This window comes from Lycium barbarum, chromosome 6 (assembly GCF_019175385.1).
Source record: "Lycium barbarum isolate Lr01 chromosome 6, ASM1917538v2, whole genome shotgun sequence".
Lineage (NCBI taxonomy): Eukaryota > Viridiplantae > Streptophyta > Magnoliopsida > Solanales > Solanaceae > Lycium > Lycium barbarum.
In genome coordinates this window covers 101,983,140-101,994,180 of record NC_083342.1, presented here as the reverse complement: position 1 = coordinate 101,994,180, position 11,041 = coordinate 101,983,140, and the positions used below count along the sequence as shown (strand labels likewise).

Sequence of the window (11,041 nt, the reverse complement as noted above, 5' to 3'; positions counted from 1 at the left end):
TTATGGTCGATTCAGGGTTTTTCTCTTTAAATGTCAATGGGCTGACACTACTCGGAGTAGAGGGTTCAAAAGAGATGCTTGGAATTTTAATTGTGTCAATTTTTCTAAATTGATTCACACCGGCGATCGTGAGGATCATGATCCTTATATTGAAGCATCTCAAGAAAATATGGTCTATTATGTTGATGATGAAACTGATGAAGGATGGAGTGTGGTTGTACATTTAAAGCCAAGATATTTGTTTGACATGGGAGAGCTTGATGAAGGAGAAATGTACGAGAATGAGCCGTACCAACAACAAGATTTTGATCAATTTTTTGATGTCGATTATGAAAATGTCCCAGTTGCAATAGAGGAGCATATGTCTGAATAGGAATTAAGCTCATTAGTTCAATGCCAAATCAGTAGTAGTTTTTCATTCCGTTCCTTAGTTCTTATTGGTAATTTAGTTGCAATCTCCATTTATAAATCAGAAAATTGTCCCAAAAACCTTGCATTCTTTATTTTTTTTTTCCAGATCTTACCAAAATTTGTTGAATATCCTGGTGAGTATTTTTAACCCTGGATATGTTTTTGTTAATCAACTATCTATGTGTGTGTTTCATCTACTTTTATTGCTTGCAGATATGCCGAAGCCCAAGCATTACGAGAACATACAGAACTCAGTTCACTCAGCATCTACTTCACGAGGTGCAGCACAATCTTCATCAACAACTGAATCAGAACCTTCACATTTTCATGATACACCATTACCTCATCAACTACTGAATCAGAATCTTCGCCAACAACGGCTGACTTCATTTCTTCAATCGATACCACGGCGGACTCCTTCAGTTCAGGATTCAGCACAGCCAACTCCATCAGTTCAGACCACAACGCAGCCGATTCCATCAGGTCAAACCACAACGCAGCCGATTCCATCAATTCAAACTGCGTCACAGTCGAAACCACCTAAAAAGTCTAGTGGACGTGAGTCTATGTCACATTGGACGGTAGATGCAATTGGTAATTTCTGCTTCTTACTTCTTCTTTCTTCCTCCTCCGCCTTATTCTTATTCTTTCTTCTTTCTTCTTTCTTCTTCTCGCTGTTGTGGGGGTGGGACTGGCAAAATTAGTTCTGCTGCAGATGGTTTAGCTTCCATGCTGTTGAAAATGACAGAAAATTGGACATTAGATGCATTATTACTCGTCCAAAGTAAATTTAAGGACATTGCCTTGTGAATCTTTTATGACATATTGGCCCCTCAAGTGTAAGATATCAGATGTATAAAGAGTACATGTGTGTTGATGGTGAAACAATGACTGTAACTATCAGCCTAAGAAAGAAATAATGACAATGATAGTTACAGGTATACTGCAACTATTCTAGAGCCTGTTATTAATTCATTAGTCATGTTGATATAGTGGAATTGTTAGCCAGGAGTCATATAGGTGCCCTAACTACTTGGGGTTGAAGTGTTGTTATGGAAAGTCAAACCAAAACTTATATACAATGTGCATTGACTGTAGGTTGTTCTGTTTGGAATTAATGGTTTCCCTTCCAGATAATCTTTTCAATGTTTTGACTTTTCATGTTTTAAAAAGATGATATATGTATATATATGCATTAGTTGTCATCAGTCATTTTATCTCATATTGGAATTGTCTTACCTGCAATATTTCAATCACTTTATTTTTATTACTTCCATAAAATGTATTTTGGATTTCCATTTTGTTTTGGTTGAATTTAGTTACTACTCTGTGCAACCAGTATATTTGATTTCAAAATCATTGTTTCACGACAATATTTTTGTCAGTGGTTTGTTCTGTTTCTCTACTAAAGTTCTTGATGGTAAGTACAAATGATTACCCAAATGTTATTTGATTGTGATTTTTGAATTTTGGGTTTTTATCTTTTCAGATTCACAAGGAGCTATCAAGAAACTCAAACTGAAGAAAACAGACGTGTTCAATCTATCTAATGGAGAACGTATTGTGGTTGATTTTGACGACTTAGATTCTCCTATTGGCGAAGGACAAGGCATTCTTGCAGGTTTTTGTGAAATCTTAGCAAAAGACAGCTCCATATTTCCAGTTCACTTTGAAAAATGGTCGGATTTACCTGCAGCATACTTCAACAATTGCTTTGATCAATTTATAAAGGTATAGGCCATAATGAGGCTTAATTTCCTCTTTTCTTCTATTTAATCATAACTAATCACCCGTGATTTGGTTATTGCTTTAGGAATTGTTTGTGACATAGAAAAACCTAAATCCTTTTCTTTATTTAACTCATAAGGGTGTTTTCAGAAGTTGCAATCTGAAGACCTCTTTAGCAATCCTCCTTACGATAATTCAACTAGAACAGGAATATTCATGAAGCACAGAAATTGATATTCCATGTACAAATGTAAGGGATAATATACTGAACAGTGTCCTCCTCCTAAAAGTCTGTAAGAGTAAACAATCACACATCTCACTCGGGGAAATCTCGACAGTTGTTGTCTTTACAACAAATAATCACATCTAACAGAAAAGAAAAAGTGGACTGTATATTTGCATATAATAGATAAGCTAACCATTTCTTTTATTCTTGCAGCCGCGATTTTGTTTTAGGACCAGCGAGTCAAATGCAAGGCGATATGCATATACTTCGATGTGTAAGAAGTGGGGTGCAAGAAGGCTAAAGTTGTTTAATGCAATTGATAACCCACTTAAGAGCAGAGATCAGATAAGAGCTGAGACAATTAATAAAGTTCCAGATGGGATTCCACGGGATCAATGGATTTCTTATGTTGATTACCGCCTTAAAGAAAAAACAAGGGTATTTATTTAAATGCTTCAATTGGTGTGTGTAATTATATGGCTATTTGTTTATATATCTTAACTTTTGAGTATCTTTTTGTAAGGAAATGTGCAAAAGAAATGCTGAAATTCGGAAGACACAAACCATTTCACACATCGGTGGCTCCAAACCCAACTTCAGAAGAAGGGCTGAAATGGTGAATGTTTTTGCTTCATTTTGGATTACTTGAGTGAAACTAGAATCTGTTCCTAGTTAGTTAAGTTATTGTGGCTTTGATTTTTCTATTTATAGATGGCTAATAGCGGACAAAATCCTGGACGAGGTCAACTTTATCTTGCTACTCATAGGAATGAAGATGGATCATATGTTAATGAGGCAGCAAAAGAGATATGTGTAAGTTTTTATGTAATTGTGGATTTAATAAATTTCTTCAAATCATCTTCCAAGTGGATAGTTCTTACTGTAATCTATGTAGATATAGTTTGACATGATTCTTGACAATATGAGTACATTTATGAGGACCTTGTCTAAAAATGAATACATTTACAAGGACCTTAATGATATTAGAGTTTAGAAAACTGTCTGTTCTTGGTTTTAACCAGAATAGTTCCAAACTTTAGTTGAGTGTTAAAATGAGAAAATGCAGTAAGCTCATACCAGAATGCTTGCAACCATCATTAGGGTAAATGTTAAGATAGGGGAAATGGTTGGCAAAGCAGTGAGTAGAAGTGAGGAATTTTTTTTTTTTGATCAAGTAGAAGTGAGGAATTATGATGCAATAAGAAGGTTTGGAAAAACAAGGCCAGGGAGTCTAAAAAATTTGCTTTAATTTATTTTTATCTTGTCAACTGGTACTTAAGTTAATCGTGTGTGCTGTGTTTAGGAAAAAATTGAGCAAGCCATGACTCAAAGCACCACAGATGAGTCCGAGATTTCGCCAAATGATGCCGTCAGAAAAGTACTAGGAAAAGAGCATTCTGGACGGGTAAGGTGCTTGGGATTAGGAGTCGTCCCAAGTAGAGCTTTTAAACAAACAAGACCCCGTTATAGTGATTTGAATGCTTCAAGTTACAATAATGGTTCATGTTCTTCTCAATGGCAAGAGAAGTACAATCAGATGTTGAGTGCTCACAACAAAAGCCAAGACAGCCTCAATTTTCTGATGAATGCTCACACTGAAATGATGAGCGCTTTCAAGATGTATATGATAAGGAAAGAAGGGAGAATACCTGAAGAATTTGCTGGGATCTTTGTTTCTACTACTCCTCCTTCAACGGTAAGATTGTTAACTTTGAAATGTAACTTACTCACATCCTAGATTAATCTCAAACTATAATCCCTTCATTGTAAACTTGTTGGAACCTGAAGTAGTTCCTTCTATGTACCTTTTTCTGTTAAGATGATGATAATGTCAGTAGTTATGCTCTATTTTTATTGCCATTCTTCAAGAATGGACACCTAGGGAATCTGGATCTAGACAACAAATATAAAGGTACATTTTTTGATAGCTACTTTATTGATGGATGATACTCTGTGTCCCTTCAATAATAGGACAAAGATTTTGTTGATATGGACATCCTTTTTATTATTTTAGATGGTCTGAATTTTGGACAAGATTTGAAGGTTAAGTAGACACCGCACCGCCTCAGGAAATCAGCCAAAAAACTGGACCCATTATTCAACCCCATAATTTGATTCTCTTAATTAATTTCTCTTCACCTGTGAAAATTAACATGGACTAAAAATGGATAGTATATAGTTAAGGTTACAAAAGATTCAGAGGGGTTGTGTAGAAATTAGGAGGAAAGTTAAGATCTACTATATATATTTGGGAACTTTGCAGAAGTTGGCAGAAGTTGAAAGGGAAATGAGCTTAATGAGGACTGTTGTGTCTCAAATATATGTAGTGTGTATTTGTCATGGAAGATTATAGATTATTGTAATGCCCTTATACTTTGTAAAATATCACTTGAATCAGTGCCAAGAAAAATAATTCTCTCCTTTTATCAATGAATCAGGAGGGCTGTCTGTTAGAGCTATTGATTCAAACATAAGTAGCATGAACAATTATATCTCTGATTATGAGGATTTGATCATTAGTTATTTTAAATTCTTTTTTCTAGCCAAGTGATGCAGCTAGTGGACACGCTTCACCCACGGACGTAAGAAGATCATTTAGTGGTAGTAATCGTAATGGCAACCAATGAAGTTCCGTGCAATTGTATTAGACAATTAAGTATGGTAGTTGATTGAATGGACGTAGCAGATCCTTTATGATTAGTGGTATGAGTGGATGTGTTTAATGTTAGTTTTTGAGACTAATGAGGATACTGATGTTGGAGTGAATGTGTTTAATATTAGGTTTGAGACTAATGATAATACTTGCTTTATGTTAATGTCAATATGGCTTAATAATACATTGATGTTACTTGATTTTAGTAAACAATTTGAATAATAAATTGATGCTTCATTATATTAATATATTCTCAATCAGTTTTGGAGTAATAATTGTCCGAAAAAAAGGTATCAGAATAGCATTGCTAGCAATAGGCCGCTAAATAAATGAATTGTGGGGGTTTTAAACCCCAGAACATTTTTTTAATAAAAAAATAAATAGCAATTGCGGAGGTCAGAACCGCCGCTAAATATATCACACAACCGCCGTAATTGTGTTGCAGCGGCCAGGAAAACAACCTCCGCAAAATGTTTGCGGCGACCAGAATTGGGGGGGTTTTGTGGACCGCTGCTACAGCGGATAGCGGGGGTTAACAACCGCCGCAATGTGTGAATTTAACCCCCGCAAATGGAGCCTTTTTTTGTAGTGAGAAGCAGATCTGAGGTAAATTTTCTTTGATTCACAATAAAACCATGTGTTTCTCATAAAATTTCCATGCCAAGAAAATAGTGAATTTCACCCAAGTTCTTAACTTTGAACTCTGTATTGAGAAAACATTTGATATTCTCGAGTTCACTCAAATCATCCCCTGTTAGGAGAATATCGTCTACATAGACTGCTAGGATGGAAATTAGTGTCCCATTTTGCTTAAAAAACAGAGAATAGTCGTTTAAGGAAGAGGAATAACCTTTGAAACTTAATGCTCCTGCAAGCCGAGCATACCACTGCCGTGAAGCTTGATTTAGACTGTATAGAGACTTTTTTCAGAAGACAGACATGGTTAGGACTAGGAGGAGTCATTCCTGGTGGAAATTTCATAAAAACCTCTTCTTGAGGTCACCATGTAAAAACGCATTGTTGACATCTAGTTGTGAAACAGACCACTTCTTCTTAGCTGCAATGGTAAGTAAGCACCGGATAGTGGTCATTTTCACAACAGGAGAAAACGTTTCTCCATAGTCTATACCCTCTCTTTGGATATCCCCCCTCACCACAAGTCTTGCCTTTAGTCTTTCAATGCTGCCATCTGAGAGGTGTTTTATCTTGTATACCCATTTGCAAGGTAAAGCTCTCTTCCCCTTAGGTAACATCACAACTTCCCAGGTTTGATTATTTTTCAAAGCCTGAATTTCTGAGTTCATGGCCTCTCTCCATCCTGGATGTTGAGAAGCCTGGTTGTAACAACTAGGCTCAGTAATGTTAGAAAGGGAGTGCAAGAGTTGTTGATTGTTGAGGGATAAGGAGGAGAAAGCATAACTCTTAGGCTTATGAGAGTGATCAAAACAAGTTGTCCCTAGATCAGTGAAGATCACACTATTGCAAATGTAGTCTTTTAGGTAAGCAGGTTCATGAGAGATCCTGCCAGACTTTTTTGGTGGATTTGTTATAGGGAAAGAGGTAGAAGGGGAAAGTGTTGGTGTAGGAGAACTTAGGTAAGTAGGGTCAAATTGGGGTGATAGAGGCTGATATGTGGAATTCGTTTGGTGAGAAGAACTCAGTGACAGATGAGGAAGTGTAGATGCAGATCTTGGACAATGATCAAAAGTAGGAGATTCTGAGGGTGTAAAAGGATCATGAACAAGTGATTGGGGGTGGAGTGGAAAATCAGAGTGATGATCTGAGAAAGAGGGGAATTTGAAAAAATAGGTGTGTGTGAGTTATCAGATGAGTTGAAAGGAAAATGTGATTCATGAAATCTGACATCTCTGGATACAAATACTTTCTTTGTATCAAGAGATAGCAGTTTATATCCTTTCTGTTGTAAAGGATATCCTAGTAAAACACAGGCAATAGCTCTTTCATCAAACATGTTCCTTCCTTGTGCCAGAGTGGAAGCATAACACAAACATCCAAAATTACTCAAATGATCATAAGTAGGTTTTTGTCTAAACAATACTTCATAAGGTGTTTGTCCCTTGAGCACACTAGATGGCAGTCTATTAATGATGTGTGTAGTAGTCAGAATAGATTCTCCCCAGTAGGACGTAGGCAATTTGGATTGGAACATCAACCCTCTAGCAATCTCTAAGAGGTGTCTGTGCTTCCTCTCAACAATTCCATTTTGTTGGGGGGTAGCTACACAAGACAGTTGATGCAAGATCCCCTGTGAGGCAAGAAATGCTGATTCTTGTGTGCCTTTCCCCAACTCCAAAGCATTGTCAGACCTGATCATTTTAACCCTCACATTTAATTGTCTTTCCACCATAGATAAAAAACTTTTTAGTACAGGGAAAGCATTACTCTTAGTACTTAGTAAGAATGTCCATGTTCCTCTACTGAAATCATCTACAATGGTGAGAAAGAACCTGTAACCATTGTAAGTATTACACTTGTAGGGACCCCAAGTATCTATATGGATGAGATCAAAAATGTGTTTGGACTTTATGCTACTAGTGGGAAAAGGTTGTCTAGTTTGTTTAGCTCTAGGACACACATCACAAATAGAATCAGAATTGAAGTCACAAGGAAGAAAACTTAAATGTTTCATTGCTGAAAATGGGAGGTGTCCCAACCTTACATGCCAAAGCTTTACATTAGGAACAGCATTAACATGTACTGGATTTGAAACTGAAACTGATTGTGAAATGGAATTTCTTCCTTTTGGAATTGAAAATACATCATTGGAATTGAAAATACTTCTAGACTTGGCACTATTAGGCTCCAATAGATAGAGTCCCTCTCTAACTTCACCAAAATCTTGAGGACTCTTCATTGAAAGGTCCTGCAACAAACATCCAATAGTTGTGAATAGGACATCATATTGAAACCGCACACAGAATTTGTGGACTGACAACAGATTATACTTAAAATCTGGCACAAGAAGCACATCAGTTATGACATGACCTGGTAAAATGGAGATACTTCCTATATGAGTGACACTTACCTTGAAAGAATTAGGTAAATTAATGTTCAAAGGCACAGGGAGAGGAATTAGAAATAGAAAAGAATTGGGATCAAAACGCATGTGTTCTGAAGCTCCTGAATCAATGATCCAAGTATAATCATATCATTGACACAACTCCATTGCTCAAAATCTGCAGACTTCAAATCTGGAGCTTTACAAGTTCCATTGATAAAACCAAGTGTCCTCTTGGCTGATAGAGAGAGAAGGATAGATCTCCTCCAACCTGGGTATCCTCTTCCATAAAAAACAGTGTTGATTAGAGTCATACCAGGTGAATCTGAATTGTTTAGGTGATAAGGATGACCATTGTCATATGTGATTCTTTTCTCACCACTTCCTGATTCTGTTACAGATGTTTCAGGCATTTTGTTTTGCTAAGAATTTGATGATGATTTTGATGTTTTGACACAGATCTGGATCGAGCTTAGAGCTGCTCTGATACCATGTAGAAAATTGAAAATGAGGACACTGAATTTGAGAATTTTCTCTGTGTGTTTTTATTCATCAGTATGTACATATATTTATACACAATGCTATTCAACAGAAACAAAAGGGGAAATGGACAAAACTAATTACACTTGTCCTATTCTAACTTGTCCATTGTGTAACAAACTTTATTCTCTCACATGTTGGTCACATGACCACATTTAAATCTGTTATGAGTTTAATCTAAAGGCGGAGGATTAATCTATCAAGTGTGTGTATTGTATGGCTGAGATGAATCCACTTGGCCAAACATTCTTGTTTCTTGTTTCAGTCAAAATGAAAGTGGAGTCTTTTACTTCAAAACATCACCGCCGTCTTCTTCGTTTCTCTCTCTCGTTTTCTTTGTGTTTCTGTCGTCTTCTTCGTTTCTCTCTCTCGTTTTCTTTGTGTTTCCATGGGGGTTCTGTATTCCAATCTGTATTCCAACATTAATTGATCACACAAATCAATACAAGATAAACAAAAAAAAAAAAATAATAATAATCGTTTCTTCAACCCTATCTTTAATAATCTAGCTATTAGTACACTTGCTAAACTCGTCATTGTAAAAATAGGCAATAGCTCTCAAAGCTCTGAATTTAAAACCTGCGAAGTGGATAATATATGGTATCTTTTTTTTTTCTTTCTTTTGAAAATGTGTGGACCATAAATAACGTAGCTGTTGGTTTAAATCGTTATATCCTAAGTTTAAATGCGATGATTTGTCCATTTTCCTCTTCCCAAGCAAATTACGTAAAAGAAATTCAAACAAGAGCTAAATAACAGGTAAAGCTTACATTTGAAACCCCCAAATCTCTCCATAACTATAGGAATAATAACAGTAGTATATTTTAGGAAAAAATGCCTCCCAATCTGTTTATGCAATGAAAATTCAAACGCAGATTATGATACAAACCAGAAAATCAGGAGTGGATAAATCTTAACAGCTCCAAAAACACTGATTATATTGTTTTAATACAGCTTAACACTACATGTGTATATATACATTCTCCTATTCCGTTACCTTTAGTTTTCCTCCCAGAAACTAGAAATTCATTAAGGTTTTCATAAGGTAGTGCTGGCATTGCATTTTGGATTCGCGCTGAAAGTCCCACATTAAGGGTAAAACTCTCCCTAACAGAAGATCCAAAGAATACGGAAGAGCTGCGACGCTTTCGACGGCTATGATGATGTCGTCAGTATTTTCGTCTCAGCTCTTTCTGCTACTACGCATTCTCTTCAAGGTACTATTGAGCACACACTCTTTCTCCATTCCATGCAAAAGTTTTTCTCTGTCCATGTTATATTAGTCTTTTGTCTTTCAAATATAATAGACTATCCATTGTTGTTATTATTATCAATTCTTAATACTCCACTGCTTTTCATCACTTACCAAACCGAAGAAATAAGTGAAATGGATATATAACTTATCTTTTAAAAAAGTGTGTTCGAAAAATATTTTCTATTGCTAGATATTTTTCAGCGCCAAAGACACTAGGTGCAACTGGAAAACAACAATTGGAGAAAAATGAAGTTACCATTTCCATAGTTTAGTGGGCCTACCCAAAGAAAAACTGAGAAATTGGCCCAAGGATGAACGAAGCGGGGTGGGGAACGATATATATTTACCTGTACCGAATGTTTACACTAAATTAATTAATTTAATTTTAGCTGTTAAGAATTAAAGTGAAATTACACATTACTAATAAAAATTATGTAACACATATAATCTTGGTTTGATATAAATAACGAGTAAATTTTTTGCGAGAGCGGTTAGTTGATGTTGTCAAGTTGCGGATCTAGCAGCTTCTGTGAAAGTGTTTACGAAAACATTTAAGAAGCCTAATATAAAAGTGTATGACTTTTTCTCAGCTACGTCAAAAGCAAGAATCCTGTGGCATACTTCTATTCCTTGATGTATGAACAACTTGCCCAATTATTTCAAAATTAATCAAAACTAACCACCAGACGGTGAGTTTATTAATAATATTCACCATCTCAAACATAAAATTTCATTGGAACACTTGTCATTTGAGTCACTTTAAGGGCGGGGGGGGGGGGGGGGGGTGAGAGAGCTGTTTTTGTACTTAACGGGTGACTAGTAGTCGATTTAGAGATGAAGATTCAAATTTCAACTAAGATAAAAAATATTATGTGATTTTTTCCCATCTATCTAAGATTTAATAAACAAAATTACCCACTATGTATTTGTATAGAGGTCAGATTTTTTATAAAATAACTTAAATTTGTAAAAGGTGGCCTAGACACTAACATCATATCAAAAGAGAGTACGGTTTGTCGGGACGAAAGAAGATCGAGAACCAAGATACATAAATCAATGATCATAATATATACTAAAATTATAGTAGGATAAAATGTGAATAACTATGTGTTAAAAGTGCAAAATGTAAATAACACGTAGGCATTTAATTAAAGCTGTCACTTGCTAATTAATAAAATAAAATGAAAGCAATCGGAGATTATAGTTCAA

General features: G+C 35.8%; 2 protein-coding genes across 2 annotated transcripts; both read left to right on the top strand.

Moving 5' to 3' along the window:
• Nucleotides 1-626: 626 nt before the first annotated feature.
• LOC132644274 (uncharacterized) lies at nt 627-3,014 on the top strand. Its single transcript, XM_060360862.1, has 4 exons — nt 627-1,005; nt 1,901-2,142; nt 2,579-2,803; nt 2,889-3,014. Exons 1-4 carry the CDS (start codon nt 627-629, stop codon nt 3,012-3,014), a joined length of 972 nt encoding a protein of 323 aa, XP_060216845.1.
• Nucleotides 2,919-5,187, top strand: LOC132599884 (uncharacterized). The gene is made up of 3 exons (XM_060313052.1): nt 2,919-3,178; nt 3,669-4,061; nt 4,909-5,187. The coding sequence occupies exons 1-3, from the start codon at nt 3,077-3,079 to the stop codon at nt 4,990-4,992; spliced, it is 579 nt and encodes a 192-aa protein (XP_060169035.1). The 5' UTR covers nt 2,919-3,076; the 3' UTR covers nt 4,993-5,187.
• The last annotated feature ends 5,854 nt before the right edge of the window (nt 5,188-11,041 follow it).

Bases quoted from the DNA above. Each gene is read 5' to 3' on its own strand.
- LOC132644274 (XM_060360862.1), top strand. From the start codon at position 627: ATGCCGAAGCCCAAGCATTACGAGAACATACAGAACTCAGTTCACTCA. The intron at 1,006-1,900 runs GTAATTTCTGCT...TTATCTTTTCAG, and splicing joins TTGGACGGTAGATGCAATTG to ATTCACAAGGAGCTATCAAG. The intron at 2,804-2,888 runs GTATTTATTTAA...TCTTTTTGTAAG, and splicing joins GCCTTAAAGAAAAAACAAGG to GAAATGTGCAAAAGAAATGC.
- LOC132599884 (XM_060313052.1), top strand. From the start codon at position 3,077: ATGGCTAATAGCGGACAAAATCCTGGACGAGGTCAACTTTATCTTGCT. The intron at 3,179-3,668 runs GTAAGTTTTTAT...TGCTGTGTTTAG, and splicing joins AGGCAGCAAAAGAGATATGT to GAAAAAATTGAGCAAGCCAT. The intron at 4,062-4,908 runs GTAAGATTGTTA...TCTTTTTTCTAG, and splicing joins CTACTACTCCTCCTTCAACG to CCAAGTGATGCAGCTAGTGG.